This window comes from Trachinotus anak, unplaced genomic scaffold (genome assembly GCF_046630095.1).
Source record: "Trachinotus anak isolate AG129_WGS33_773 ecotype Australia unplaced genomic scaffold, CSIRO_AGI_Tana_v1 ptg000003l, whole genome shotgun sequence".
Lineage (NCBI taxonomy): Eukaryota > Metazoa > Chordata > Actinopteri > Carangiformes > Carangidae > Trachinotus > Trachinotus anak.
Window position 1 is genome coordinate 21,134,680 of NW_027273854.1, and position 27,986 is coordinate 21,162,665.

Sequence of the window (27,986 nt, forward strand, 5' to 3'; positions counted from 1 at the left end):
GGTGCACGCCATAAACAACTTTTACTATGTGTTGCAAGTCGTGTTTAAATTAGATGACACGTGTCTGCAGGACATGTGTTGTCATGTCTGAGCCAAAATTAGCCACACTTCGATGAAATCACCCGTCACAGCCTGGTTTGTTAAATGAAGCCGCATTTTAAGACGTCAAATATAAAATCACGGTCCTTAAAGATGAGCTGCGAGTTTCAATTTGAGGAAAAAAAAATGTGTTGATGTGTGGAGAATGTTACATGTGACCATCACAAGCCTGAGCTTAGTTTATCAATTTATCCAAACAACAATTTCATTCATTCATGGGAAACCAAGGTGGAAGCAACTTCTGGCTCAGTTTACAAAGAGTCGCCAACTTAAGATAGGACTCTTTCAGCATGAAGCTCTGGATGTGAATCGGTACATCAAGTGCTTTGCCTGTAATAATAAGGTTTGTGAGAGTAAATATTAGGCTCCATTTCTGAACATTCCCAACATGAGTGACTACAGTTTCTGTAACATCTGCCCGAGAGCTGAATCATCAGACATTTGGCACTCCCAGTTTTGGTTTTAAAGGTTAGTTTCATAATGAATTTCCTGTGAAACCAACCACAACTCTTATCAGACAGTTACACATCGAAGCCAATCTCAAGAGTCATCATAAGTAGACAATGAATAGCGAGAGTCTAGGGGCCCCTGTACATATTTAGGATTCTTCTAAATCTAAAACAAGAGCATTAGGGAGCAAAAACCCTCATTGTTTAAATATCACATTTGCTTCTCAATGCATACGCAGTCTGACTTTTTTTTACTGCACAGGAATTCTGTGGTGTATTTGTACAACTTCAGCAGAGATGCTATTTGAAATGTGATACGGTGTGAATATAAACATCTTTCTTCTGATCCCATCTCCTCACAGGACTGAAGGGGCTCAAACGTCAGTCCGAGGCACGGACAGACGCCTCCAGTCAGCTGTTGGCGTCTTGCGGCTTTTGCGCCAAACCCCCATACACCCTCTAGCCAGTAACACTGGAGATTTGAGAGACCCCCATCTGCTTGAGGTTAGTCAGAGTTAATCGTATCAACCCGTGTCCATCCAGGTTTAAAGCAGAGCCGGCACGTTGAAGAATTAATCTCAGGTTACCCTCCGTCATCAGAAGGCTGCGCAGGAGCGCTCTGGCCACCCAGCCTCCACCAGCCTTTCCAAGGAAAGTGAAAGCACCCTTTGCATGTGTGGATATTTGTAAGAGCTAATGAGACTTTGTGCAAACTTGCTGAGTGATCTCACCTGGGCCCACTGCTGAGAGATGATAATAATCACAGACATCCCTACAAACAAATGAAGGAGGGAAGAGGCTTAATGCCAAAGCTTCAATCACAACCACTCGGCCTTCACCCTCCACAGAGGAGTTGAACATTGACCAGTGTAATGATTAGAGAAAAGGGCTCCGTTGTACTGGCACGCCATTGTGAGCTAGGCACGGGTGTGATGGCAAACCACCACACTTGTCTCTCTTGACAGCACAAAAGCCACAGATGTTGTGAGACAAGTAATGAATGTGATGTGGTGAGGCTTTACTAGGGCAACAGATGTATTGAATTCATCACTATTTCAGTATGAATTTCAACAATAAACACACCACGAAGGGGCTGCTCCATCCCTTATTGCATTAATTTCAGCAACTACAAGCTCTTGCAAATTGAGGATCTGTCTACAAAGTGAGGCCTTTTTGCACCACTGATGTGACTCAGGCTGCCATAATAAGCTTGGATCAGAACAGCCTACAATCATGAGGCCAGCGTCTCGTGCTTGCCCTTTGTCATGCTTTGTAAAAGCTGCAACAAAAGTTCAATTCTCCTGTGTAATTTTCAAATTATACAAACAACAAAACAGCAGCAAAAAAACAAATACATAAAACAATAAAAACAGCCACATGAATGACAAAAGCAGTCAATAAAATAGTAAAATAAAACATAATGAAAATGTCTACTCGTCTTCGGCATAGGCTGCAGAAAACTAAGGGCATCTAAAGTCAGACAGTCAGTTCTAGACTGACATTAGATATGCATGCAGCCACCACTGATTAAAAAAAAAACACCCTCAAGTGGAGTTTCTAACTTCAAAGGGAGAACAAGTTTGGGAAATAGGCAAGAAATAGAGGGGTGAGGGCAGTGGAGGAGACAGCATGGAGAACAGCCAGGCAGAAGCGATAGGGGAAGAGCCTGCGGACAAGAATCAGTTTAGTTCTCACTGGAGCTCCCCTCCCTCACACTCACCACTAATCCAATTCTGACCCATTAACCACCACAGCCAGGTTAACAGAGCAGCCCTTTGAAGAAGGTCTTTCCCAAACCACCCAGGAGGATTAGCACTCCTCAAAGGCCAAAGAGACACTCTCACTCTCTGCACTCTTCCCCTCTGACAGGGCTACAGCAGGCACACGACCGGTGCAAGCTCTGCAAGACAGTGTATAGATCCTGAACTGAGATGTAAAAAAAAAAAAAAAAAAAACAACAAAAAAAAAAAAAACCCTATGAGTCATCCTGGCTGAGTACACCACACTCATTTTAATTCTTTATGAACTGTAATTAGCCAAGGCTTCCTGCATATTGACTCCATAAATCAAAGAAACGGAAATAAAAAGAGGACTAGCTTCCTTCTCTCTACCGGGAGGATGAAAAGCCACAGAATGACACACCTTGAGAGAAGTCCGTGTCTCAGTGTGAGATACCACACGGGCTGGAGAACAGTGCTATGGATGCTCTGGTGACCACAGCTTACTATAAGCATCACCTCCCAGCTAGATTCCCTCTCATTGGATCAATGCACTATGTACTATGGCACATTGCATGGATTAGTGATAACACCATGTAATAATAGAGGTGATAACATAAAATCATACAATCAATAAAAAAATCGTCAGTCATCATGAAGCATGCTATGGTGGTTTCCAGCATCTTCTCCCCTCAAAACATGCACCTGCAGCCCTGTTAGATGAGCTCAAGTTTCCCATCATCAACACCACTGGTCATATTCTACGTGTGTTTATTTGAACTGATTTAAAACTATTATTTAACGTTCAATCTTATTTAACGCTCTAAATGATATAAAAGTGGATATTACAGTTGAACCATCTGTGTTAAGGTTTGTTTGGTAAGTTGCCTGCATTAAAATCACTACCTTAAAAAGGGACAGAAGCTAAAGGTTTCAACCATGTATCCCTTACCTTTTTCTAACTATTTCAACCATGTGTCCATCACTTTTATGTAAATATTGCAACCATCCATTACTTTTAGCTAACAATTTCAACCATTTATCCTTTTTTCAGCTAGTAATTTCTAACATTTATCCATGACTTTCCCCGAACTGTTCAGAACTAGTTTGCTGGTGGTGCAACACATAATCCTCAGGTGTTACAGCTGACTCACTATGTAGACACACTGTATTTTTTTTTAAATCAAACAGTCAGTCTAGTTAGCAATTAGCAAAAATCTTTCTATGCACCCGCTGCCAACTGCAGAAATACCCCTGAGCTACAAGTAGCCCTGGCTGGGAACCACTGATGCAGGACAGTCCAAGTACAAACAGAGAACATGTTGGTAACTGTCTCTGTTCTTTCAGGCTCCAAATGAAACAGGGTGTGTGGATCCAGGAAAATATTATCTGTTGTTAATGGTACAAAGCGGCCATTCTGAAGTGTTGATGCTCTCCTCAGCAGGAAGAGACAGTCTCCCCAAACCACACATGCCGCCCACTAATCTAACCCATGGCACGCTGTTATAATACAGTGACAGGATAGAGCTGAAAGCCACCCAGCTCTACAAGCTACACACAAGACGCCTAATGTCCTGCTGAGTAATATGACTGCAATTCTTCACTTTATTGTTACAGGGGAACCTCAAAAGGGGGATTCTGGGCTGTTCTGCTCCCCACCTGTCAGGGGTGACGTTTGGACAAGTGTTTGGGTCTGGGGAGCACTTCCTCTCCACGAAGCTGCCCACTCTCTCTCCCCCTGCTACATCTGGTCTCCTCCGGGCCGTTGCTGGCGGCGGTTGAGGGTAGAGCAACCGCAGAAGGCTTTGTCCTCATTGAAGAGCAGCTGAACCAACAGGAAAGCCAACCCCAGCCAGTCAATTAATTGATGGAACAATTTAAAATTATGGGAGGCTCTCAGCAGGGGGAAGGAAAACGTCTACAAATGATATGCAATAATTGCTTGTTACGTTTCCTTTTGGATTCCCACACCACATTTTTTTTTCTGGTCTTTAGCCGCTATTATTTTGTTTTCTTTTACATCTTGTTAAAGCAAAATGTGGAAATGTTTGCTCAAAATGCATGTCCATGATGGGCCAGTAGACTCAACAGTCCACCACATGCAGCTAATCACTGTGTATTTACAATGTATCCTGTCTGAACACCCAGATGAACCCAAATCACTTCCATACAGCCACTCTGTAAAATGGCTCTGACTGAGACCACATGAATGTACCAAGTGCCGGCTCAGACCACATTAAAACTCTCTTGATCATCAGGTCCTTTGCCTCCACAGCCCCATCTGTGCCCAGCTGTGGGGCTTTCTTCTTCAACTACCCAACATGCAAAGACCCCCGTCTGTAGACTACAGTCACTGAGCTGCATTGAAAAAAAGCACGAAAAAGGAGAGACCTTAGCCTTTCACTCAAAGCCACACAGTGGGCCAGTGTGAAACCCCAGGGCCTTTGTTGCATCTTTAAAATAAGTCTGTTTGATTCTCAAGCAGCATCTGTGTCCATTCAACTGTCAGTCGTCTAACAAGGGAGAAGAGCAGGGGAAATTTTCCAACCATTTCATCGAAAATAGAGGACCTCTCTCTCTGTTTGTAGAGTCGGCTGCAGCACTGTCAAATCCTGGTCATTTCCAGTGAAATGAAAAGACGCGAAACTACCTACAGAGAGAGCATCAGACAAACAGAGGATCAGAAAGCGTGGAGGAAGCTCAGTTAGTAAGGGTGGGAGTGAAATATGCTTTGGACTTGGTCTGAGGGGGAAGAGGCTTACAGTCGGAAAGAACAGGAGTGACTCACAGAGGAAGAGGTGGGAATGCGAATGGAGAATTCTAGGGAATCCCACTGAGATAGCTCTCTTCGCTCGTCTGCACCGCGCCAAAGAATTCAGATGAGCAAACCATATGCTTAACAAGTCATATGTAACCTCGCAGCTAAGACGAAAACAGCAATAAACGTCAAGAACCTGAATCAGAGCAGATTATCAAACAAACAGCAGTTCGTTTATTACGCTGATTCACATCTTTCTGGGCAGAAAATGTATTTAAAGGGCAGAGACGAAGCATCTCTGACTATGTCATATGTGATTACAGTGTGAGACAAATTGGAGGGATGCGTTCTCTTTTCTGTCTCAATCGTATTAGAGGGAAATCTGCGACTTTGCCTTCAACTGCATGTCATCGAATTTACGGCTGCATGGAAAAGTGGTGCAAATTATGCCATGAGCTATGTCTGCATGACAGAATTTAAGAATGATCAGACAAAGCAATGAGCCGTGACTTAATGATGTAATTTATGACTCGGTGGATCGTGCATGTAATGCCATTATCTGTGTTTGTGTGTCACATAATTTAAGAGTGATCAGCTGTAGAGTATAATGGAAACCTGTCCCGTGTAGTCAAGGGGTAATTCTCACCCCAAGTGTTAGTTTTAGCAGCTTGCTTGCCATATTTTTCCAGTTTAATAGCTGGCAAACATCTGCAACATCTGGTTCAAATGGACAGGGGGGTTGTCAGCAAGGAGAGACGCCTACAGCACAAACAGCTACAGGCCTGTTTAAATGTAGCAACTCATCATTCACAACCTGCCTGGAAACAAATTCATCGGCAGCTATGTGTCAAAATTCAGCTCGACTGCAGATGACAACATGCAGCTACAATGTCGCAATGACACTCTCTGGGCCCGTTACTCCCTAAGCAGCAATATAATCAACCTAGTATACACAGCTGTGCAGCGCTAAACAAAGAAACACGTAATGAGAGCATGTAGTGAAGCCTCTATGTTAAAAGTGAGCACTTGGGCTCTACCACCAGGCGGCTGCCTTCCTATAGAGCTTCCTCTCCTGCTCTGAGCCCTGATTTGCACTGTTTTCCACAATGGAGAGCAACAGAAAGTGAATGCAGCCAGCCCAGCTACAGGGCAGAGCTGACCATGTGGATGGCATGGCCCAATATTACATAATTCTGAAAGAAATTGCTGATGGTACTGGGGGGGAAAAAAAAAAAAAAAAAAAAAAAAAAAAAAAGCACCACGAAAAAAAATTCACGTTTTTATGGAGTGATGGATTTCTATTGTTCCCCAACTGGGATTATATGTAGTCCGGAGGGGTGCACAGTGTCACTCAACATCAGGAGGAGAGGTGGTCTGTGAGTTCCTGCTCTCGCCGTTTTTCACAGTGAACTCACATTCTTAGCATTCCTCCAGGAGACCAATGTGGTCCATCTCAAACTGCGGTGACAAACTAATTCACAGCCTAATGGGCTCCTCTGGATTTCAACATCAAAGTCACGTACAAAAAGATTGTGTGGCGACATGTCTCTGAGGGACATCAGCGGATCATGAATAAAGTAAGGTCTGCCGGCTGGAAAATTAATGCAGCGTCAGAAACTTGCAATCTGATGCTGTGCTGCTGTGCAAGGGAAAGAGCAATGACTTGTTTGTCTGTAACAGGTTCATGCATATATAAAATGCTGTTACATGGTTAACACAATTCAAATATTGCATTGCAAAATACTCTAAACCATTTTGAGAAAAAATCCTCTGCAAGAACTTAACCATTATAGAAGCAAAGTAGCCTAAAAGTGCCTGATGTCAAATGTGTCTACATACTCCATTTATTTCATGAATGCTGGATACTTAATCTTTGTTCAAACCCCTTCTCATTATGTAGTGAACCCTAGAAGATATACAACACCTGTGTAAAATGTTGCTGAAGGCTTGCTGTCCTTGGCCACCTTGCATCCGCAGCTCATTAAATCCATCTCACTGAGAACCCTCCTTCTTGTCTCCACTTATTCCTATCAGAAACTGCACCAGCTTAAATATTTAATTTGGCTCCTCCTGATAGAAATAGACGGCCCTGGAATTTGATTCAGGTCAGATCCTGGACTTACATCAAAGAGGGCAGCTGTCAGGCCTGTCTCCCAGTCAAAACAGTGTGCACTCATGTAAACCTTTTTTTTTTTTTTCCTTCGCTGTTTATGTTGAAAAGGCACAAACCAAACAGCTGGGAGGGAGAGGGAGATGTCCAAGCAGACCTGCACAAATGCATGTTTACTTCACAACCAATTAGTCAGTTTGAACAGACCCAACTTCCAAGAGTTTAAGAGTGGATTGTAATGTAGAAACATGAGCTGCTGTTAGTTGAGGCTGGACTAATGCTGCATGGATACAACTCAATGGTGACCTGTTTTAACGCCAGTAACAAACAAAGGAGGCAGCTGTCTGTCAGGAGGCAGTTAAGGGACACTGCTCACTGTTCAGTGGCAGTTGCGGACTCTTGTGACCTGTGGAGCTGCCTGTCATCTCAACCGAGGTCTGTTCAGGCATAAAGGCTCGATTATAGCTCACTGGCAGCCTGTCCGGCTAGGCTAACGCCAGCTAGCCCGTCTGTCAGCAGAAGAGTGTGAGCAGTGTATGGAAGCACTCTAGTCCTGCAAATATTTACATTTATAGGACGGGTCAAAAAGACATGTGAAACATAAACCCCGTGTTGGTTTCCAACTCACTGGCAGGACACCACAACGCACAGCTACGTTGGTCCGGGACCCGTGTTACGGCTGGTGGTGCTGGTGGTGCTGGCGGTTGCTGGCGACAATCACAAGGTTGTGTCTATTTCCAAGAACAGTGTTATCCAAACCCAGCGCTATCTACTGGTCTGCCAGGCCAGTCCTCCCATGTTAGCTAACACTGTGAGAAATACACATTTAAAAACACAATGTAGCTGTTCTCAAAATCGTAAAAATCACAAGAGAAGGAACCGGCGGCAAGCCAACTCCATGGCCCATGGGAACTGTTCCCATCCAACAAATACACCGAGCCTTCCTAGCTAGTGTGAGGGGGTATACTTGGGGATTTAAAAGCATTGCTAGCTACCTGTTAGTCGCAGCTTCACCGGGCCGTTCCGCCGAACTCCTTGGTTAGACATCTCCTCTCGCTTCCAGCCTTCACTGCACGCAATAAAAATGTGTCGTTAAATGTGAAAAATAACAAGGTTTATCAACCACTCCGCCAGTTTTAGACAATAATGGAGTCAAGGCATTGTGGCCCGGATGTGGACTGAACTGCCATAGCGATCGCTCACAAATTGTGAAGGGAAAAAAAAAAAAAAAAAAAAAAAAAAAAAAAGGGGGGGGGGATCGCGAGTGTAGCACTGCTGCAAAGTGCATTTACTAAAAAATGACTTCTCCCCGGTGAGACGCGTAAAGGAGCTGCGGTGGGAGTCTGTAACGCTGTGTTTCTCTTCACATCTTCGGAAGGAGCCTCTGCCTCGGACTGAGTCCTCCTCTCTGCTCGGCGAGAGTTGAACTGTGGAGCCCTCCGGTTTTAGGTCCCACCTCAGGAGGCTGCTGGTAGGAGCTGACCAGTGACGACAACACAGTTTGGGGAGGGGGTGAAACCTTTCTCCAACATGTGGCACCTAACTGTAATTCACACACTCACACACACAGGTCCCAGTGTGTCCTTGGTGATGAATCCCGATCCTCGGTTTTTACTTTGATGGGATAAATTAGTCCAGCTCCCTGTGTCCGTGACCATTTAGGACTTTTTACAGGGGCGTAGCTACAATCCATAGAGCTCTAGGCCCCTTCCACCACCATATTTATTTCATCAAGGAGAAGGAGTGTGTCATATGTAAAAAAAAAAAAAGTGCTCTTGATTATTTTGTTATAAATAAAATTACATTCAGTTTACTGCTATGGACCCTTTTCAGTGCAGACAATGTAACATGTCATAGCAGCAAAAGCACATTCATTTACTGGGACGCATGATATAGGTGGAAGGAAGTCATGATGGATGACTGAGCCAACATGCACAATAATAAGACCCTGAGAGGTAATGTATGGACTGGTTTAGAAATAGAAACTAAGAAGAAAGCTACTGATTAACACAGTTCTCATAATGGCAAAATATGATAAAATTTAAGAAAACCACCCCCACTCTTTGTGCTTTTGACAATAAATTCCAGTTGCATTGTAAACAAACAAACAAACAAACAAACAAAAAAACAGGACCTTGAAACTGCAGCAGCTAAATGGAATTCAGCCATTATTCATATTTATTATTCATAAGCAGACAATAGTCTGAGACAGGATTTTACAACACTGTAACATGATTTTGACAGTATTTTATATTGTCTTGACAGTGACAAAGTAAATAGTAGATTTATACTGTTCATGTGAGAAACAAACTACCACAAATGTGGACTTGAAAGTACAGTTAGTGTGTTGCTAGATCATGATGTATTGCACTGTATCAGAATTAAAAAACTGGACATATGAGAAATAACCCTTTTTTTCTTTCTTGTTGAGAGTTAAATGAGAAGATTGATATGACTCCAATACCTTTACACTATATAGGAAGCTACAGCTAACAGTAGGTTGGCCTAGCTTAGCATAAAAAACTGGAAACAAGGGGAAACTGCCAGCCTGGCTCGGTCCGAAGGGAACAAAATCCACCTACCTAGCTCTGAGGGTCATTAATTAACATGTTATATCTCACTTCTTTGTAAAAAAAAAAAATAAAATAAAATGTGAAAACAAAGTTGTGGGTTTTGTAACTTCAGTGAATTCCCCCATAAAATCTCTCTGTAGTGTACTATCATTGGTATGAACCATAGATGAGTCTTCAAGGGAGCAAGTTGAGAAAAGTGACCAATGGACCAGACGCCCTCTGGTTCACATTGGTACAATACATGACGGCTAGATTTAGTTTTGGAGAGGTTGATTTAAACCAGGATCATACCGAGAATCAGCTATGTAGACTCTGGCTGGTGTCGGCACCCAGAGCTGGATCAGTGTACTGAGGCCAATCCTGGAGCATTCATTAGAAATATGGCATGAGGAAAGCAAACCGTATGGCAGCCTTGGGTGGTACATGCACGATCAACTTGTTTTGATTTTGTACACAGGTCAAAGTTGTAAGGAGAGAGAGAGAGAAAAAACAACCTATTGGCACTTTATCTTTAACTGTTCACATGGCAGAACTAATGTTAGAACATACAATATTTAATCATCAAAGAATATTTAAAAAAAAAAAAAAAGACAAATATACAGTGAAATCCAAGTCTGAAACCACTTGGGAAAGTTATCTCAGACTTTTGGACCACACTGTGTATGCATTTAAAAAAAAAAAAAAAAAAAATTCAAAAGAACCTAAGTAACATCCTAAGTAAACAGTAATTGAGACTTTCACCTCTGCAATGCGCATTGTAGGGGAACTACTTGTAACTGTAAATGCATCATCACCAGCTACACTACTGGGCTCTGCTGTGTGGGTCATAACAAACCACTTTAAAAGAAACTGCAATGCTGTTGGTGATAAAAATAAAACCCCACACATGGTCTGACAACTTTATTTACAATCACGTTTTTTCAGTCACATTAAAACAGTATGTACAATACATACAAGAGAAAGAGCAGAACTCCACAATTACATGAACAAGGGACAAACAGTGGTTATTAGAGTACAGTACAGTTGAGAGAAGAGGTATTAGAAAGTTATCTAGAAGTTGAAAGAGCTCTGGTTTTCACTGATCTGAAACGCATAACCGTCGGTGGTCGTTTCTGGGGCCACAGACTGCACCACCTCATCCTTTGAAAGAAATCAAGAAGAGCATAAAAACAGTCAGCCCACTCACGGTCATGGCAGGAAAAAAAAAAAAAAAAAAAAAAAAAAGAGGTAATTCTAAATCAGTTCAAACATCTTAAAGACACGTACCTCTTCAGAGAAGTATTTTTCAATCAGGTTGAGGGCTGCTTTGTACACCATCTCATTCTCGTGAGACTGCAGAGCCTCGATCTTGTCCAGTCCACCACATTCTTCGATCATTAGACTCAGCTTGTCCGACTCCCCAATTTTATCCCCAGCCTGACAGGAAAAACACACATCAGCACAAGTATTTCACAGCCATCTTGCTCGCTCCATACGTTTTTGATTTTTCCATGTCAAAGCACTCACCATGAAGATATTGGTGATGGCATCCAAGATGACAAGGATAGTTTTGCTGTCCTTAGAGGAGAGTAGATTCAGAAGAGGCTCAATCACATTGGCTTGAACAAGGTAAACCACCTGCTGAACAGTGCCCCCGCTGGTGAAGTTTGTAATAGCCCACACAGCCTCTTTCTGAGTTTTGTAGTCACCCTACAGAGAGAAGAGAAGAGGATAAATAACTTGACTTGGAAAGTTAGAGAAATGAAGGCATCTGATTGACCATAGTATGCTGGTACAAATGAAATTATATTCTCCCAGCAAGTGAAACGAATCCCACCGATAACAACATACCCGTGCAAGCGAATCAACCAAGTATGGAACAAGGCCTGCATTGATGACCTCCTGGATCTGGGTGTCCCTCCCTGCAGTGATGTTGGACAGAGTCCAGGCTGCTTCTTTCTGGATGTTGGCTTTTTTGTGGCGCAGCAGTCGGGAGAACATGGGCAGGGCCCCAGCATCAAGTACCACCTGAGTCTGCTCATCTGTGCCGGTCACAATGTTGCCGATGGAACGCAGCGCCGGGGTCTGAGGAAGAGTTGAAAGGTCATTTTACAACCTGGGAGAACCTGAGGAATTGCTGCAGGGTGATGACACAATGCACCAGAATACATGAGTTTTGCACAGAAGCTCTACACAGGAAGCACCAACACAAGTGAGACTCTATACGTACAACAACGGGCAGCTCATCAAAGCCAAGCAGCTTGACCAGGCGAGGAATTACGCCAGTTTGGACCACCACCTCAATGCGGTCATTTGCGCCATCTGTCAGGTATGAAACAGCCCAACACGCGTCAGCCAACACCTCCAGGTCATCGTGGTGTAGCAGACGAATGAGAGCAGGCAAGATCTGCTGGATTGCAGTCATAGGTGGGGAGGGGTTCTTGTTGCGGCAGAGGTTTGACAGTGTCCATGTCACATTTCTCACGTAGCTGGTCTGCAAAGAAATCAAGTAAGAGAGAAGGATCAGTTTGACATGGAGCAGCAGTTAGTTAACTTAGGGCACCCCCTAGTGGTCAATAAACGCAGTTAAATATGTCCATGAGGTGAACAATTTCAATTTGAACATTTAAAGATATCAGATATTACATTTTTCAAAATACTTACACTGAATACAGACAGGTCAGGGACAGCTAGCAGACTGAGCAGAGGGGCCACAGCTCCGTGCTTGATGACCCTGTCTCTAAGAGCTGATCCATCACCTGAACAGGAAAAAGAGAGAGAATGACCTCTGCTACGAACCAAACAGTCACGACCAGTCGTAAAGACAAAAATATGCTCTGTCAATTACCAGCAATGTTTCCAAGGGCCCAGACTGCTTGCTCGCTGATATGCTGGTGGGGGGATGTCACCAGACTTATGAAGGCAGGAATGGCCCCGCCCTCCACGACAGCAGCTGTCTGATCGGATGTCCCGGAGGCAATGTTGGTCAGAGCCCAGGAAGCTTCAAACTGGATTGGAGGACAGTCTGTCAGCCCCAGGAACGCAACAAACTTGGGGATCAGACCGGAACTGATCATCTGGTCAATGGGAGGATGCTTGTCACGAGAGAGCAGTTTCCTGCGTTCAGGACAATACAGTAACAGTGAGTCATTGTGGCAGTTGGTAGCTGTTTTTGAATCTGAAGTAAAAGCTAAAAACTGTTCTTTAATGAATTGTTATTACCGTGCAGCCTGCGTAGCCTGCAGCTGGGACTCAGTGTTACCACTGTTCACTCCAGCGACAATCTCCTCCACCGTCCACTGCCTGACAGACTGCAAATTGTTACATACCATTAGCAAAGCATTATGGGATACACAGAAGGTGGACAACATGAATGGTTATACACCACAAGAAAACCATTGCAATATCCCTGCTAGTTTTGAGAGTGGTCGACTATTATACAGGAGTTGTTGAAATCAGACTGAATTTTGTGGGGAGGGGTTTTGGACTGGGTCCTTTTACTTACTGGTTGATGGTGGAGACAAAACATTTCAATTCAGTTAACACCACTCTTCTACACAGTATAGTATTTGTGGATATTGGATTATAGTGGTCTGGTCTTGATAGTGTTCAGGACAAGTATTAACTCCCTGGATATAAGTAGCATTTAATTCTTGTTTAATGGACGTTTACTCCGTTTAAAATAATGGATTTAAAGTTGTATACCTGACAGTTTTGGGTTCTCTCTTGAAGAGGAGAAGTCGCCTCATCCGGAAATGCGGCCACATTTCTTCTTTTGAACATCTGGTCATCTTTCTTGGCCTTGCGGAGCTCCACGTTGACCTCCACTCTCCTGCGTCGAAGCTCCTGTATTGATTTCAAGTGAAAATTAAGTCCCACATCCATAACTACGCGTCTTTAGCGAACATCTGGGGATAATGCAACTTGGATAAAACTCACATTGGCATCTTTGCCTTTGTTCTTGAACTTGTTCAGACGGACGACGTTTTCAGACATTTTCAAGTGACAGGGAGGCTTAGCAGCAGTGAAAATCAAGTTGTTTTGTATTATTCCTGCACATAAAGTAAAAAAAAAAAAAGAAAAGTAAATAAATCAAATAAAAGTTAGCCGATATACTTGAGCTGCCTCGTGATTATGGAGCAAGTTGAATGACAAACATGTCAAGCTAATGTCAAGTCTACTCTTCATTAACGTAGGCAAGCAAGCTCAAGTTGGGAATATAGTAAGCGCCACACATAAAAACATTAAAAACTATAAATTTTTTTTCAAAAAGAAAATTACGTTCCTTTAAATAAAGCTACATAAGCAGGTAACACGGTCTTACCTTGAGCTGGAGCAGAAGTTGTGGTTTACTGAAAGTGCCGCACAGACCTTTAAATTCCTGCATCTGAGCCTCCTGATTGGACTGTTCGAGAGAAAGCATCCAGCCGCCTCCGCTCATTGGGCTGTTTAAAAAAAATCACGGAGCGCACAGGAAGTGTCGTCACTCTGCGTTAACATCGCGAGAATGTCCGTGAAAAAGACTACGCTGACTCTGGGTCGGTTTGCTGCCATGTGCGTGACTTCATCAGCGGGGCTCCGGGATGGATGAATTGTTCCCGGATCGGTGTATAGCGGCTCCAGTGTGATGGCACCGCTACGGGGAAATAATTTATGGAATATCCACGTCTCAAATGAACCTCAGTTTCCAAGTAAACAAGACGGCGGAACCCCTCTTCATGCTTTTTAAATTTTTAAATACTAGACTAATACTAGAATAAAACACACTGTTTTGTGGCTGACACCGTCTCTTAAATGTGTTTCTTTGCTGTTTCTTCAGTATATATTCAATTCTTTCTGAACGCATGGTTTTAATTTGAGGTCTTTGACTGTATAAACCTTATGTCTTCCAAGGAAGTACATTTTATAAATCAAACTCGAGGACTGCAACCAACTGTATTTTTTTCATTATCGATTAATCTGCCAATTATGTTCCAAATGACTGGACTAATCAATTGATTTATAAAATGTTTCAAAAAAGTGGAAAGAAATGCTAAAACCCCAGGTGATGTCTTCAAATGCCCAAAATAATCAGTTTACTATTGTAAAAGACAAAAGGAACTTTTTAAAGTGGGGGCATTTTTACTTTAAACAAATAATTTATTTGATTACTTATCAAAAATGTTACATTTTATATTGATTGACTAATTGATTATTAGATGATCATTTCAGCACATAATGGTAGATTTGCCATTTGAAATAACAAAAAATGTATTAACCCCAGTGTTATTAAAATCACAAAAAGTACAGCTGTACAGAAAGCTATTGCATAGCACATTTCTTGTCTCATCAGTTCTTTATAGTTTAAGATTTATTTGATCTATATTACACTGTCTGCGCTTTATACTACAACTCTTGAGCTGCTATGTACAGACAGACCCTTCTCACATTTGAAGTTTGTGTCACTGCAACAAATACACAAGGGGAAGAAATCAGTCTTTTTCATTTTATTAAGTTCCATATACATCAATATTTCTTCAGCTGTAATACAAAAAAAGAAAAAGGAATCAAGTCAAAATCTGACAAATTTTTACAAACAGGGCAGGAACCTTCAAATACACGGTTTCATCCTTCTCAGTCAGTCACTACTGCAGAGCATTTCATTTACAATAGCTTATTACCATACTTTAAGTAGGTTATAGAAGTTTAACCAAGCAGACTACTGATGTCCAGATATTTAGTACAACTGTCTTTCATGCCACTTCAGACTAAACAATGAGTGGAAATGGGAGAAAAAAAGTTGTTCCACCATGATATCTGAATTTGGACACAAAACTCTTGATACATTATGCTCAGTAAAACTCAGCCGTTGTACAGTCAGTATTCAGCTTCCTATTTCTTGGACATGATGACCACAAGGATGGCCTGAGGGATTTTTAACAAGAAAAAAATAAAAAGACTGAGATCAAAAAAATAAAGTACATGGAAATATGAGAGCTCCTTTAAGAGTCTTTTCTCCGAGGTAAACTTTCTTCTGAAATGCCTCAGTTGTTCACGCTCCTCAGTGTAGTCCCACTGATGAAGGTCCAAAAAGGTCCCTAAAGAGCTGAAATGGGCAGAAGGCAGCTCTGCCTGAACAGTTCTGAGAAAGCAGCAGTGCTGGCTGCACCAACAGTCAGAGGAGCAGATCCCAAACGCGGGCTGAGGCAGAGTCCGTCACAGAGTTACAGTTCAGAAAAGCCATATTCTTGGCAAGTGCATTTTGTTAGAGCAATGTGCGATGCTTTCTAAGAGGCTGAAGAAGACTGTAGCTTGTTGTTATGAGACCTACAGAATGCGGAGAGAGGGGAAAATTGAGAGCCCTTCACATTTTTATTTATTGTTGTAACATCTTAAGAAACAGACACAGAGAACGCGCAAGTGTTGGCAGAGAATCCTGCAGCCATGTTGGTGTAATTTTATTGGGAATGCCTTTATTACTGAAGAAATCTTCCACAACTACAAACTGAGGTTACATTATTATTAAGTGAGGAACAAGATGAGATCAAATTCCTGATTCTTCGTGGTACATTTTGGTCTTCTAAAACAATACTATCTAAAATGGGTTGCTTCATAATTATTTAAAACATCCGAACATTCAAAGTCAGATATATCTTACAACCGTTGTACATGATAAAACGTATGTACACTCAACACAACCAGCTAAGTCAAACTCCAGGTGGAGTAACATACAAAACGTCTCATAAATATCTCTCTATCATAAAATATGCAGCTTTATATATTCTTATATCTGGTAAGGTCAACAGTCTCAACATATCCAATCCAACTCAGATGTATAACAGAAAATAAATACAACTTCAGAACTAAAATGCGTTTAAAATCTTACTGAAAACAACCTAGCTACTGCGATGCATTGTTCAAAAAGGCCAATATCCTGATTAGAAGAAAGCATGTCCCTCAATTACATGATTACCACTTGTCAACATGGCTGCAACTTTGTTATCATTAACAAATATATTGTTATTGGAAACATTTATATGAAAGCACATTTGGTGTTTAAGTGTGTGTTCTTGTGTGTGTTTTTTTTTTTTTCTTTCTTAATGGATATTTTAGATTTTCTGGAAACAGAGCATTTCCATGTCATTATTAATAGAAACCCCAGCATCCAGTCCAGACTCCAGCTAGACTGGCCCACTTAAGAATCTGACAATCTGTAAGAAAGAAGAAAATGGGATGGCATAAATCAAAGGCATGCAGAAAAGGTGAACAGACACAAATGCAAGATGATACACGAAACAGATGTCACATGGCACTAAGGTTTGTTAAGACAGTGGACAAAATGTCTTAACGGTCGTCAGCTCTGTCGGTTTTAGTACGGCCAAGCAACTTTTGAAACCATTTGACTGTTTAAAGCCAAATCTAGTCTACAAGTAAAGCACATTCTACTGCCAAATACCATCACTACAGACATGCCAGTGCTACAAACACAACTAAAATGTGAGTGGCAGGCGTGAATGCAAAAATTAAGAGAAGAATAAATGAAACTGACATGACAGCCAATGTGGCCGGAGTCAAAAGTTTACAGCACGCAAACATAAGCATGGAGAAGAAGAGAGAAACCTGGGAACCTTGAGGGTGTGCAGTAGCAGGAGCGCTCAACCTTACCTGCTCGCTTTGAAACCTTTGAGCTTCTGTACAAAGAAGGCTTCCAGCACCTCGGCACACTGAAAGAAGGGCGTGTCGTTGGGGTTGTAATAGCGGCAGTTGTCGAAGATTTTGGTCACGTCGGCCACAAACTCAGTGAGTTTGTGGTAATGTCGCTTTTGCAAACGGGTTTCCATTGTGGAGAAGTCTGCGAGGGAAAGAGAGGTGTGTCAAGCGTGGGCAGAATAGGCACAAAATATCATGAAACACACAGTATGGATTTTATCTGGATCCTCCCATCAGCTCTGGGGAAATTAACAACAAAGGCACGTAGACGCATTGGACATTTTTCCACGGTTTAAGAAGCAGCCACTCGTGAACAACTGCTGTCATTCGTTCTTACCCATTGGCTCCTTGATCACGCGATAATAATCAGGTGCATCATGGGGATCCACTGGTTCAAGGAAAGGCCAGGCCATTTTGTGAGACTGTTGAGACAACAAGAAAAGATAACGTCACTTTTATAAATGAGTAACAAATGAAATGGCTTGTACTTAAATTGAAAGTGAAAATACTTTCAGTATCATCTTTACAAAGAGAATATATCACAGGAGGTGAGTTCAAAATGAAATATTACAGGTAAAGGTTTGATATGACCAAAATATAGTTTCTATTATACTAATATTTTAACAATCGTCTTTATATTTGGTCATTTTTATAGACATTTTTAAGCTTTGAGCTTAGTTTATACTTATCCCCCCAATACATGACTTAAGACATAAAAAGCTCTGCTTGGAATTTTTTTTTTCCACAAAAAAGTCAAATGGGCCAGTTCAAAATTCTTAAAATTACATCTACTCTTTCTCCCTCATTGAAAAATCCAGAAACTGAACACAAGATGTCTCCAACCTGAGTGAAAGGTTCATCCACAGTGTATGTGCACAGCAGCTTTCAAGTTTCCACATCGCACTTGTGTAAACCTTGGCAGACACTGTTTTTATTGATCGCTGCTGCTGTGCATCATTTTAACTCACACAACATGTTCTGATGGGCCTTTCTGCACAGCCAGAACCCGAAACTTTTATGCTCGCAGTGTACAAATCGATTGACTGGTCACTTTGCTGTTGTTCACACTGACTGTAAGTGTAGATCTTGAACAATCCTGCTCCTATGTACACATCTTAAAGGGGCTATTTGTAAGTTTTGCTGCTGCTGATTGTGGTTTCTTGCTGGGAGCAGGTGGTGGTGCCATCATTGCGTCTCCGGGGCAGAATGGAGGCTACAGTGAGTTGCTATGGAAGAGTGATGAGACGGGCTGGGGCTAGCTGGTTAGCATGCTAACTTCAGTGGAAGAGAAGGCGTGATAGAGACAAGAGTTAACACTGGTGTTGCTGTCCACCTCTGCAGACAGCTCTTTGCGAGTAAAGGAAGGAAGTTTGATGCTGAACTCACAGCATTTTTTCTAGACTGGTGTGAGTAAACAGCTGTTAATGCTAATGCTAACTATGTAGCAATAGCAAAACGTACAAATAGCGACTACAAATAGAATCTTCAGCTGATGAATGTGAAAATAGCCTTCTAGCATCAAACTCTGCAGTTAGATCATTCTCCTCAGTGAATCTCAAACATCCAGGTGAAGTTAAATGATGCAGTTTTTAAGTATTAATGTTATTAATATTATTATGTGAGTTAAGAAAGTTAGACATGCATTGGTGTCATACCTGTAACGAGCGTAATATTCTTTTCAACCCCTCATAGTCTTTGTCAGTGAGCGGTGTGAGGACCGTCATGGCATCTTCTGTCGACTGACACTGCGGGCACACGTATACATCGATGTGGTTGGCCTCGCTCTGCAGGATGCCCACACAGCGCCCGTGGTACCAGTTCTGGCAGCGGTCGCAGCCTATGTAAAACCTGAGGGTGAAAATTGGAAGCATCCTGGTTAGTACACCAACAAAAGGCTCCATAATGTAAACAAGAATGAATGGGACAATGAACGATGAGAGATCAGGTTTCCCGCACGTGCAAAGTACCACTTTGCATTTCCTAGATTTTGATTAGTGGGCCAGACTTGACCACATTAACACTTGAAGGTGCTGACAGTTATGTGTTGTGTGGCCATACTGTGATTCGTCATATGGTGTCCGGCAGATGCAGTACAGCTCCTCGTTGCTGCCTCCCTCCTGGCCACGTTTACAGTCGTTACACACAAAGTCCTCCAACTTCTTGGCCTCCTTCTCTGTGATGCCAACACACGCGCCGTGAAACCAGTTGGAGCAGAGGTCGCACCCTATGTAAAACCTGAGAGGGAAACATCATTTTGGTTTTTGTCTCATCATCAGTCTGCATCATGTGTGCATTACAGTGGTGCAAGGTAATCACAATGAATGAGGTTCCAGAGCTTACTTTGACTCGTCGTAGGGCGTTTTGCAGATACAGTACAGTTTGGTGTCCTTCTTGTGATCCTTTGAGGTAGAAGAGAGCCTCTTCTTCTTCTTCTTGTGTTTTGAGGAGATGGAATCTCTGTCCTTGTCTCTGTCCCTATCCCTGTCTTTTTCTCTGTCCCTGTCCCGATGTCTGTCCCGGTCTCGGTTTCTCTCCCTCTCTCGATCCCGGTCTCTGTCTTTACTTCTGTCTCTGTATCGGTCTCGGTCCTTGTCCTTTTCCTTGTCCTTGTCCCTGTCCCGTTTCTTGTCCTTGTCGTGATGCCTGTCCTTGTCTCTGTTTCTGTCTTTGTCTCTCTCTTCTTCCCTCTTGCGTTTATGGGATGAGGAAGGTGAGGGCACTGTGTGGGTACTGTGAGAGGAATGTGTAGAGTGAGAAGGATGGGAGGAGTGGGAAGAGGCTGCCTTGACTGTTGCTGCAGCAGCTTGGGTGATAGCAGCTCGGGCTTTCTCCTTTTCTTTCTGTAGCCTGGCTATGTCCCGCCTCAGCTCCTCCTGAGAGGGAGACAAGACATGTAATGTTAATGTGTAGTATCCTGCTTAACACATTTTAAACTTTTCTGCCTGATAAAGAGTAATTATTAAAAAGTTTGACTCTTATGCTTGGTGAAGGCAGAACATGTGCTAACCTGTACTTGCAGCTGCAGCTCCTTGTCCAGCAGGGCCCTCTTCTTCAGGATCTCAGCCTTCAGCTGTTCTTTGTGCTTGTACAGCAGCGCAGTCAGCTTGGTCGCGTTCTGCTTGGAGCGTTTCTGCTCCACCACCTCCTCCTTCTTTCTCTTCTTAGCCGCCTGCTTCTCGTCCTTCTCAATCTTGTCAAGAATGAACTTCATCACCTGGTTGCACACAATCATTCTGAGGAAAGGAGACAGAGGGGTGTTAGATATGTCACAGAGTCATTCTGGTTCAGTTGGTGGTGCATTTATGGCGTGGCTATTCTGTAAACTTGCACTTTAGGACACATGGACTTTTTTTTCTTGACTAGAGAAGAAACGATTACCAGCTTCAGGCTAAATCAATTTAGTTATCCAATTATCACCATCACAGTGCTCAATTACTGTGGTTAATTTAACTCACTTTAGGTACTGTATGGTATCAGCCAGCAACAGTCTCCCAGACGCATGCACAGCAAACAATGTGTGTTTGTTTTGAGAGATTTTTCAGTCTAATACCCTTTTTCCACCAAAATTAGCAGGTATAAGCAGGTTTTTTTTTTTTTTTTTAAACACAGGTAAACCTGCCTGCCTTTCTGTTCAGAGAAGACACACACAACTGCAGGGAGCAATCTCATCACACGCACACAGAGCAGGGGAGGAAGAGCGAGCTGTTAGTCACTGTGTAAACTGGATAATATGGATGGATGCTGTTGCATCTCATCCTGGGGTTGGAGCTCCTGTCTGTGATGGAGCCTCCGTGTGAGACACTTGGCTTGGTGATTGTGTGTTTTTGAAACTTATTTCGGGGATGCAGCTCAGTTTTCCATCCCCACAGTGTAGCTGCAGTGTTTCTGGTTTAACAGCATCGTGTTAGGCAGGTGACACGTTTGTCTATGGTGTCTATATAATAATAGTATATTTGCTATTCCCTTGTTTACTGAGTAGCCATGGAGCAGGCAAACCCTGTACTGCTACTGGTCTCTTGTCTTCTGTTGGACATGTTCTTATTTTATTGTTTAAATGAAAACAAAAAGTGTTTCTCATTATTTATTTGTGGTTTACATTATAAAACTGGTGAAATGATTTCAGTGTGTGTGTTATTACTTTTTTAACATTTTCAGCACTTTCACAATAACTGCGATAATACTGATAACCATGATAATTTTGGTCACTATAACCATGATATTACACTTTTATGCCGTTTCATCTCCATATGTGACAAAGAATACAAACCTCTGGTTCTCCTCTCTCTCAGCTGCAGCCAGGCTCTTCCTGTGTTTCAGCTGCTCTGCTGTAGCATTCTGCTTCACTACCGCCTGACAACAAAAACAACCTTGTGTTAATATCTACAGTATCGAGACACTGTAAGAAATCCTTGTGAATTGTTCTGTGTCACACCTGTTTTTGGATGCCGTCCCCGGGGCTGACGGCCTGCAGATTCTGCTCCTTCTGTTCCCTTTTAGCCTCGTGATGTTTCTTCTTCTTTGGTTGTGGTTGTTGCTGCTGTGGTTGCTGTTGTTGTTGTAGTTGTTGCTGTTGCTGTTGTTGCTGCTGCTGCTGCTGCTGCTGCTGCATTCTCTGAAGCTGCTCCTGGACACTCGCTGGTGCCTGTATGGTCACCATGTTCTGGATCTGGTGGGCCTGAATCTGCCCCCCTGTCTGCTGGATCTGGATAGGCAGCTGCAGTTTGATCTGCTGTGGAACTGTACCACCCTGCTGCTGTGCCTGTGCCTGGATCTGGGCTTGGATCTGGGCTGCCACATGGGGGGGCAGGGCTGACAGTAACTGGACTGGCTGTTGCAGGCCAGGAACAGTGATGAGCTGATGCCTGATTGGAGACTGGACCTGAAGTTGTGGCTGCGTTTGAACTTGATTTTGGGTCTGAGGCTGGAACTGGACTTGGAGCTTGGCTTGGACTTGAGGTTGGGCTTGGACCTGAAGCTGTTGCTGAACCTGGGTCTGCTGTGGGGACTGAACTTGAAACTGGGGCTGGGTTTGGACTTGAGTTTGGACCTGGGGTTGCTGCGGGGCCTGAGGTTGAATCTGGCTCTGTTGCTGGAACTGGACCTGAACCTGGGGATGGAGCTGTGTTGGGGCCTGAGACTGAACCTGAGGCTGTGACTGAACCTGGGGCTGAGGTTGAACCTGAGGCTGTTGCTGAGCCTGGGGTTGGGTTTGCGCCTGTGTTTGAAATGAAGCTTGTACTTGGGGGTGGTACTGAGGTTGGACCCTTGACTGGAGTTGGGCCTGGGCTGGGGCCTGGACCTGGGGCAAGGTTTGGTTTGGGGACTGAAACTGCACCTGAGGTTGGATTTGAGCAAGGGGCTGCACTTGGGCCTGAGGTGCCCGTGGCTGAAACTGAACTCGGACCTGGGGGTGGATTTGGGCTTGTGCTTGGGACTGGAGATGCGCTTGAGCCTGAATGTGTGGCATTTGTTGGACTTGGCCGAAGGGCTGGACCTGAATCTGTGCACGGATTTGGGCTTGAGGTTGGGGTTGTAGTTGAGCACTGGTTTGGGGCTGGAGCTGAGGCTGCGGGGGTCTCACAGTAGTCACAACAGAAGGTAATCCCTTCATATGAACCTGCACTGCTGAGACTGGCATTTGAGGCACCTGCTGCATGGACACCACAGCAGGGTGCTGGACTTGTGCTTGAGACTGAGGAGTTAGAGATGTTTGAGGCAGAGGGGTAACGGGTGAATGTGTGGATACAGACGCAGGGGCAGAGGCAGGTACAGTGGCCAGGACAGGTGCCTGAATTGGAGCTGCCACCTGCTGAGCTGGTTGAACTGGAGTCTGAGCTTGAGATGCGCCTGGAGTCCAAACCTGGGGCTGAGCTGCCCTCTGCTCTGTCAGAGCTGCAAAAGAGGGGGAGAGGTAAAGAGATGTCTGTTATTAAATGAAGCCAATTTTAATAAGTCAGCTTATCAACCACGATATTTGTAGACCAACTGTTACTACAGGATGGTATTGCGGTGGGTCCTTTACCTGGCACTGAGGGTGTTGTAGAGGTGGCCGTGACTGGTGTGACAACTGCACTAGCCACAGCAGCGTGGAGTGGAACCGGAGCCGTGGCTTGGATTTGGGTTAGAGCTTTGGCTGGGGATGGGACAGCAATTTGGGTGGAGACGACGGCTATGACAGGAGCAGACACCGGAGCAAGGGCAGGGGTTGGGACAGGGACTGCAGAGGGAAGAGAGGCAGAAGCTTGCATTTGGGCCGGGTTAGTAGCGGCTGCTGTAGCAGCAACTTGGGCAGTCTTGACTGAGACAGGGGCTACAGCAGGGGCAGTAACATGCATCAAGGCAGGGGCTGATGTTAAGCCTGGGGAAGAGCTGAGGGCATGGGCCTGGACCTGGGCCTGGGGTGAAACAGGCAGCGACACTGCAGTTTGTGTGTGTGTAGGGAATGAGCCTGGGGTGAGGGTGGAGACCATGGCCTGGACGTCAGTTTGGTTTTGTGCAGGGGCGGTGACTGAGGTGAAGACTTTCTGTGTCATAGCTGGTACTGCATTTTGAGCCAGAGCAGGCACTGATCTTACCACATGGGGCTGTGCAGGGATGGAATCTGGTGTGGAGGATAAAACCTGTGTGGAGACCTGGGCTGCAGCTTGTGGCAGGGCAGGCACAGGAGTGGGTATTTGCGACTGTGCAGGGATGGGTGATGGAGTAGCAGCTGAAACCTGGGTCTGGGCTGCAGCTTGTGCTGGAGCAAGAACAGAGGCTGCAACTTGGGTTTGCACAGGGATTGAAGGTGGGGTGGGGGCCAAACTTGGCATTTGTGTTGGGGCAGGTACAGGGGCTACCATCTGTGTTTGGGCTAAGGCTGAGGGAGTCGTTTGGACTTGTGCAGCAGTTCTGGCTTGAGCTGGAGCTGACATTTGGGTTTGAGGGGTCTGAGATATGGTGGGCTTTGTAGGGCTAGCAGTACTGGGTGCTGAAGTTGAAACTGATGATGATGGGGGCATGGGAGTGAAGAGGAAGCGCTGGACCTGGCCATTTGGCATGGCTGCCTGCATTAGCTGCTGACCAGGGCCAGGGATGACCGTTACACCCTGTGGGATGATTTGCAGCTGGCCCTGAGTCTGGCCCTGACCCTGGATCACCACTGTGAGACCTGGGTTTCCACCCTGCAGAGTTGACAACAAAAGGAATTTGACCTTCAGCTATTAATAACATATTAATTATAGGTTGGTTTGAGAGGTTAAATTTGTAAGAAGTATATAAAGTATACAATGCACATTAAGAAACATTTTACTTCAGACTTCAACAGAATAATTTTGTGTATTAGCAGACCGTTTCCCCTCACCTGAGCACCCTGTGTTAACTGCATGAGCTGTGCCATAGTTAGTTTGACTTGACCCTGCTGGGGTCTGTTGGTCTGCGAGGGAGCTACAGGGGGCTGTCCAGGAGCTGTGGTGGCTGCACGAGGTGATGGTGCAGGACCTGCTGCTGCTCTCTGCGCTGCTGCCGTCTGCACAGGTGTAGAACCAGGCACAGCTGTGGCTACAGGCTGCCCACGGCCCATCTGGGTCACAGCCTGCTGAGGTTGGCCTGGAGGGGGTGAAAGGGCAGAATTTTTTATTTTCATTCGTAAAGGCGTGAGCCACAAAGGCCGAGCACATTCACTGGAGAATGGAAATGATCAGCTGGACAGAGCACCTTGTTGAGCCAACGCTGGACTTCTGACCATTGTTGTGCCCACAGAGGTAGACAGGGTAGATGACTGGCTCATCGTAATGCCTGGCTGTGTGTGGCCTCCTGCTGTAGTGGCCTGGAACACAAAACCAACAGTAAAATCATCTATCATCAAGCTTAATATTTCCTGTAGCGTTCAGCTGAAGTTGAAAAACAAGAGACCTGCTGCTGAGTAGTTGAGCCAGAGGTGGTGGCTCTGAGGTTGATGTTGCCTGTCGTAGGGTGTAGTGTGCTGTATGTCCTAAGGTTCGCAGGAGGCCCGGAGGGGAAAATGCCCAGGACTTTCTGCTGGACTACACCTGTTGATAAGAAGAGTTATGTAAGCAGAGAAACAAATATGTACTGAGTACATGCAGTAATACACGTCACGAGTATACAGAAGTATAGAGGCATGCACTGTGTGTGTGGGGGAAGAGCTTTGAAATGTCTCGTTTTAAAAAAAAAAAAACAAACAAACAAAAAAAACTGAAAAGTATCTCTGAAGCATTTTTAAAAAGCTCATGGGATAACAAAAGTTAAAACACAACGCAGAGACCAGAAATAGTTTGAAAGACAACTGCACTAACAAAAACACAAGCAGACTTTTTGTCATGGTGCAAAAAAATAAAAGAAATAAAAGAATAAAAAAAATAAAAGAAAATAAAAATAAAAACACTGGTGGCATCATCCATGCTCAATGTCAAGATCACAAGGCAGATGTTTGTCTCTCACACGACACCCTTTCATCCATTTTGGCAAGTGGAAGCCCAGACCGGCGGAAATGGATGACACTCGTGCTCCCTACCTCCTTGAGTAGTGGGCATGTTGAGCGTGACAATCTTGCTGTTAGCGGGCAGTTTGGCGGCGATGACCTGGCCAGCCACAGTCACTGGGCTGCCAGCGATCTGGAAGGTTTGCTCTGAGGTGGCGATGCTGCTAGCCACGGTGGCCACCGAGCCAGAGGAGGCTGCAAGACACACCATGCCACCTGCGGTCATGCGTACCCACAAGGGCCACCACAAATGCCAGTCTACAGCTGTGGTGTCCACTGGAAAGCTCGAGTCAAACAACAGCGATGGTATTTCAGCAGTTTAGGATTATTGGTTTGTCAGGGGTTTGAAATTGTGATGATACACAGGCTTTTTGTGTATCTGTTTAGACTTTAAAGGACTCAAAAATCTTTTTGAAAATCTGGTTTTAACAGGACTGAAAGTGGACACCACGAGTCACAGTCAGTTTGGCAAACCAGTCACATTTACCGACGTCGAAAACTGACAGACACAAAAAACGAGAAGCTGTATAAGATGAGAAGTCATGCCTACAGCTGACTTTTTACAAAATGATGTGGCTATTAAACAAAAAAAGGAAAAAATAAAAACTGAAAACGGAAAGAGAAAAAAGTCCTTGATATGATGGAGAATATGATGGATGAAAAGACACACGGACCGTTCTGTGGAGGATTTCAGATGGGCTACAGATAATTCACACTCCTCGTCTTCCACCTGCTTACCCGAGCTGTTGTTGGTCTGACCCTGCTTGACCCAGGAAGCGAAGGACTGGTGGAAGTTCTTGTCTTGCTGGAAGGAAACTGGAGAGCCCAGTTTGGAGGCGAGGACCATCTTGGTTCCAGATGTGACCTGACCTGTCCTCTGGCCTGTGGATGCTAGGGTGCTGGGAGTGCTGGCTGAGGTGGGGGTAGCAGTTGTGGTGGAAGCGGTGGCGGGTGTACTCGGTCTCTGCTGCTCCAGACGTTTCTAAAACAAAGAAGTTGTTTTCTTTAAGTATCTGGAGTTTGGTGACCTCCCAGCGGACTGTAGCTCCACTGGCCTTAAACCCAAAACATGGTCTAACAAGTCAGACCTGCTGATGACAGTGTTCCCACCTGCTGGGCAGCCAGTCTGGCCTGTTTCAACTGATTCTCCAAATGGGCCTTCACATCCTCTGCTGTCTTCAGAGTAGTGCAAGTCTTGGAGGGATCTACACCCTGTGATTTCTCCCTCTCCAACCTGCAACACCAAGGAAAAAGAAGACACTCTGGTGAATCGGTGCTCCACCAAAACAATTCAGTGTTCTCCTAAATGATAGTGTTAGGGGCCTGAGGCCAGGGGAGGCTCACTGTGTGCCTCTCACCTCTCTGCAAAGGCCCTGATCTCCCACAGCTCCAGTTCCTCCTCAGGCACCCACGTCTCCACAGCGATAGGCCCAGTCAGCTTGGCCGGCTCCTGCTTCTTGGGCCTCAAGGCGCTGGAGCGCAGGCCTTTCCTCTGTGGGGTGGGGGTTTCTACTCATGTGAAGGGAGAAACAATCTATCAATCATCCTTGTTATAACTCCCCCAGCACTGGATCATGGAGTCAAATTAAAATCCTACATCGTTTCTGAACAAATCTTTTACCTTTGGGAGTGTCTCTGTTGCCGAGCGGACAAATGATCTTCCTGATGCAGTACTCTGAGCGGATGCCATAAGGACCCACGTCTCTTCGTTTTATAATCTCTGTTGTGGTGATGTCCGTGTCTGTGGTTTCTTTGGTCAAAATTAAATACATTAGTGCAATTCGAAATGGCATCACTTCACAGTCATAATACCACTGTAATGTGAACTGAAACAGAAACTAATGAAAAGAGGTTTCCTCGAAGCCACACAGAGAAGATGCTCAAAGGAAGTGAAAGATCAGTACAGGTGCAGAAGAAGTGCACGGTATGTTCTCACCTTTCCGAGTCGTCCCTACAGCAGTGGAGGGTTTAACAGCCATGTCGTCCCACCTCAGACAGGCCCACAGCAGCCTCAGCATCAGGCTGACCCCTGCCAGCGACCTCACAGTCTGGAGGCGGTACCTGAATGTGACACAGTCAGAGAAGAACATGAGCTACTAATTCAGACAACAAACCTCACCTTCCTGTAT

General features: G+C 44.4%; 3 protein-coding genes across 9 annotated transcripts in view; all 3 read right to left on the reverse strand.

Annotated features, from left to right (window-relative positions):
- The window catches only part of smurf2 (SMAD specific E3 ubiquitin protein ligase 2), a 50,539-nt gene extending 41,922 nt beyond the window's left edge, over positions 1-8,617 (reverse strand). Inside the window, exon 1 of the mRNA XM_071474457.1 lies at positions 8,130-8,617. Within this exon, the coding sequence (XP_071330558.1) occupies positions 8,130-8,181 (52 nt within the window). The 5' untranslated portion in view covers positions 8,182-8,617. The remainder of the gene's footprint in view (positions 1-8,129) is intronic.
- Positions 8,618-10,592: 1,975 nt separating this feature from the next.
- Positions 10,593-14,145, reverse strand: kpna2 (karyopherin alpha 2 (RAG cohort 1, importin alpha 1)). The gene is made up of 11 exons (XM_071474461.1): positions 14,011-14,145; positions 13,626-13,738; positions 13,392-13,532; positions 12,909-12,997; positions 12,535-12,803; positions 12,351-12,445; positions 11,917-12,180; positions 11,538-11,771; positions 11,214-11,396; positions 10,974-11,123; positions 10,593-10,847 (listed from the first exon to the last, which is right to left on the reverse strand). Exons 2-11 carry the CDS (start codon positions 13,680-13,682, stop codon positions 10,758-10,760), a joined length of 1,572 nt encoding a protein of 523 aa, XP_071330562.1. The 5' UTR covers positions 13,683-13,738; positions 14,011-14,145; the 3' UTR covers positions 10,593-10,757.
- A 1,012-nt stretch (positions 14,146-15,157) lies between these two features.
- bptf (bromodomain PHD finger transcription factor) overlaps positions 15,158-27,986 on the reverse strand; it is a 29,217-nt gene continuing 16,388 nt past the window's right edge. For 5 of the 7 annotated variants that reach the window (XM_071474447.1, XM_071474452.1, XM_071474449.1 and 2 more), the window contains 19 exons: positions 27,794-27,918; positions 27,479-27,607; positions 27,216-27,366; positions 26,968-27,091; positions 26,596-26,839; positions 25,891-26,052; positions 25,269-25,405; positions 25,071-25,182; positions 24,718-24,962; positions 23,398-24,538; positions 21,808-23,267; positions 21,643-21,725; positions 20,383-20,608; positions 19,716-20,248; positions 19,434-19,610; positions 19,031-19,223; positions 17,713-17,797; positions 17,331-17,517; positions 15,158-15,992 (listed from right to left, as the gene is read on the reverse strand). In XM_071474447.1, coding sequence (XP_071330548.1) covers positions 15,953-15,992; positions 17,331-17,517; positions 17,713-17,797; positions 19,031-19,223; positions 19,434-19,610; positions 19,716-20,248; positions 20,383-20,608; positions 21,643-21,725; positions 21,808-23,267; positions 23,398-24,538; positions 24,718-24,962; positions 25,071-25,182; positions 25,269-25,405; positions 25,891-26,052; positions 26,596-26,839; positions 26,968-27,091; positions 27,216-27,366; positions 27,479-27,607; positions 27,794-27,918 — 5,554 coding nt within the window. In that variant the 3' untranslated portion in view covers positions 15,158-15,952. Of the gene's footprint in view, positions 16,877-17,330; positions 17,518-17,712; positions 17,798-19,030; positions 19,224-19,433; positions 19,611-19,715; positions 20,249-20,382; positions 20,609-21,642; positions 21,726-21,807; positions 23,268-23,397; positions 24,539-24,717; positions 24,963-25,070; positions 25,183-25,268; positions 25,406-25,890; positions 26,053-26,595; positions 26,840-26,967; positions 27,092-27,215; positions 27,367-27,478; positions 27,608-27,793; positions 27,919-27,986 lie in introns of all 7 variants that reach the window. The other 2 variants (XM_071474448.1, XM_071474450.1) reach the window with 2 other exon arrangements.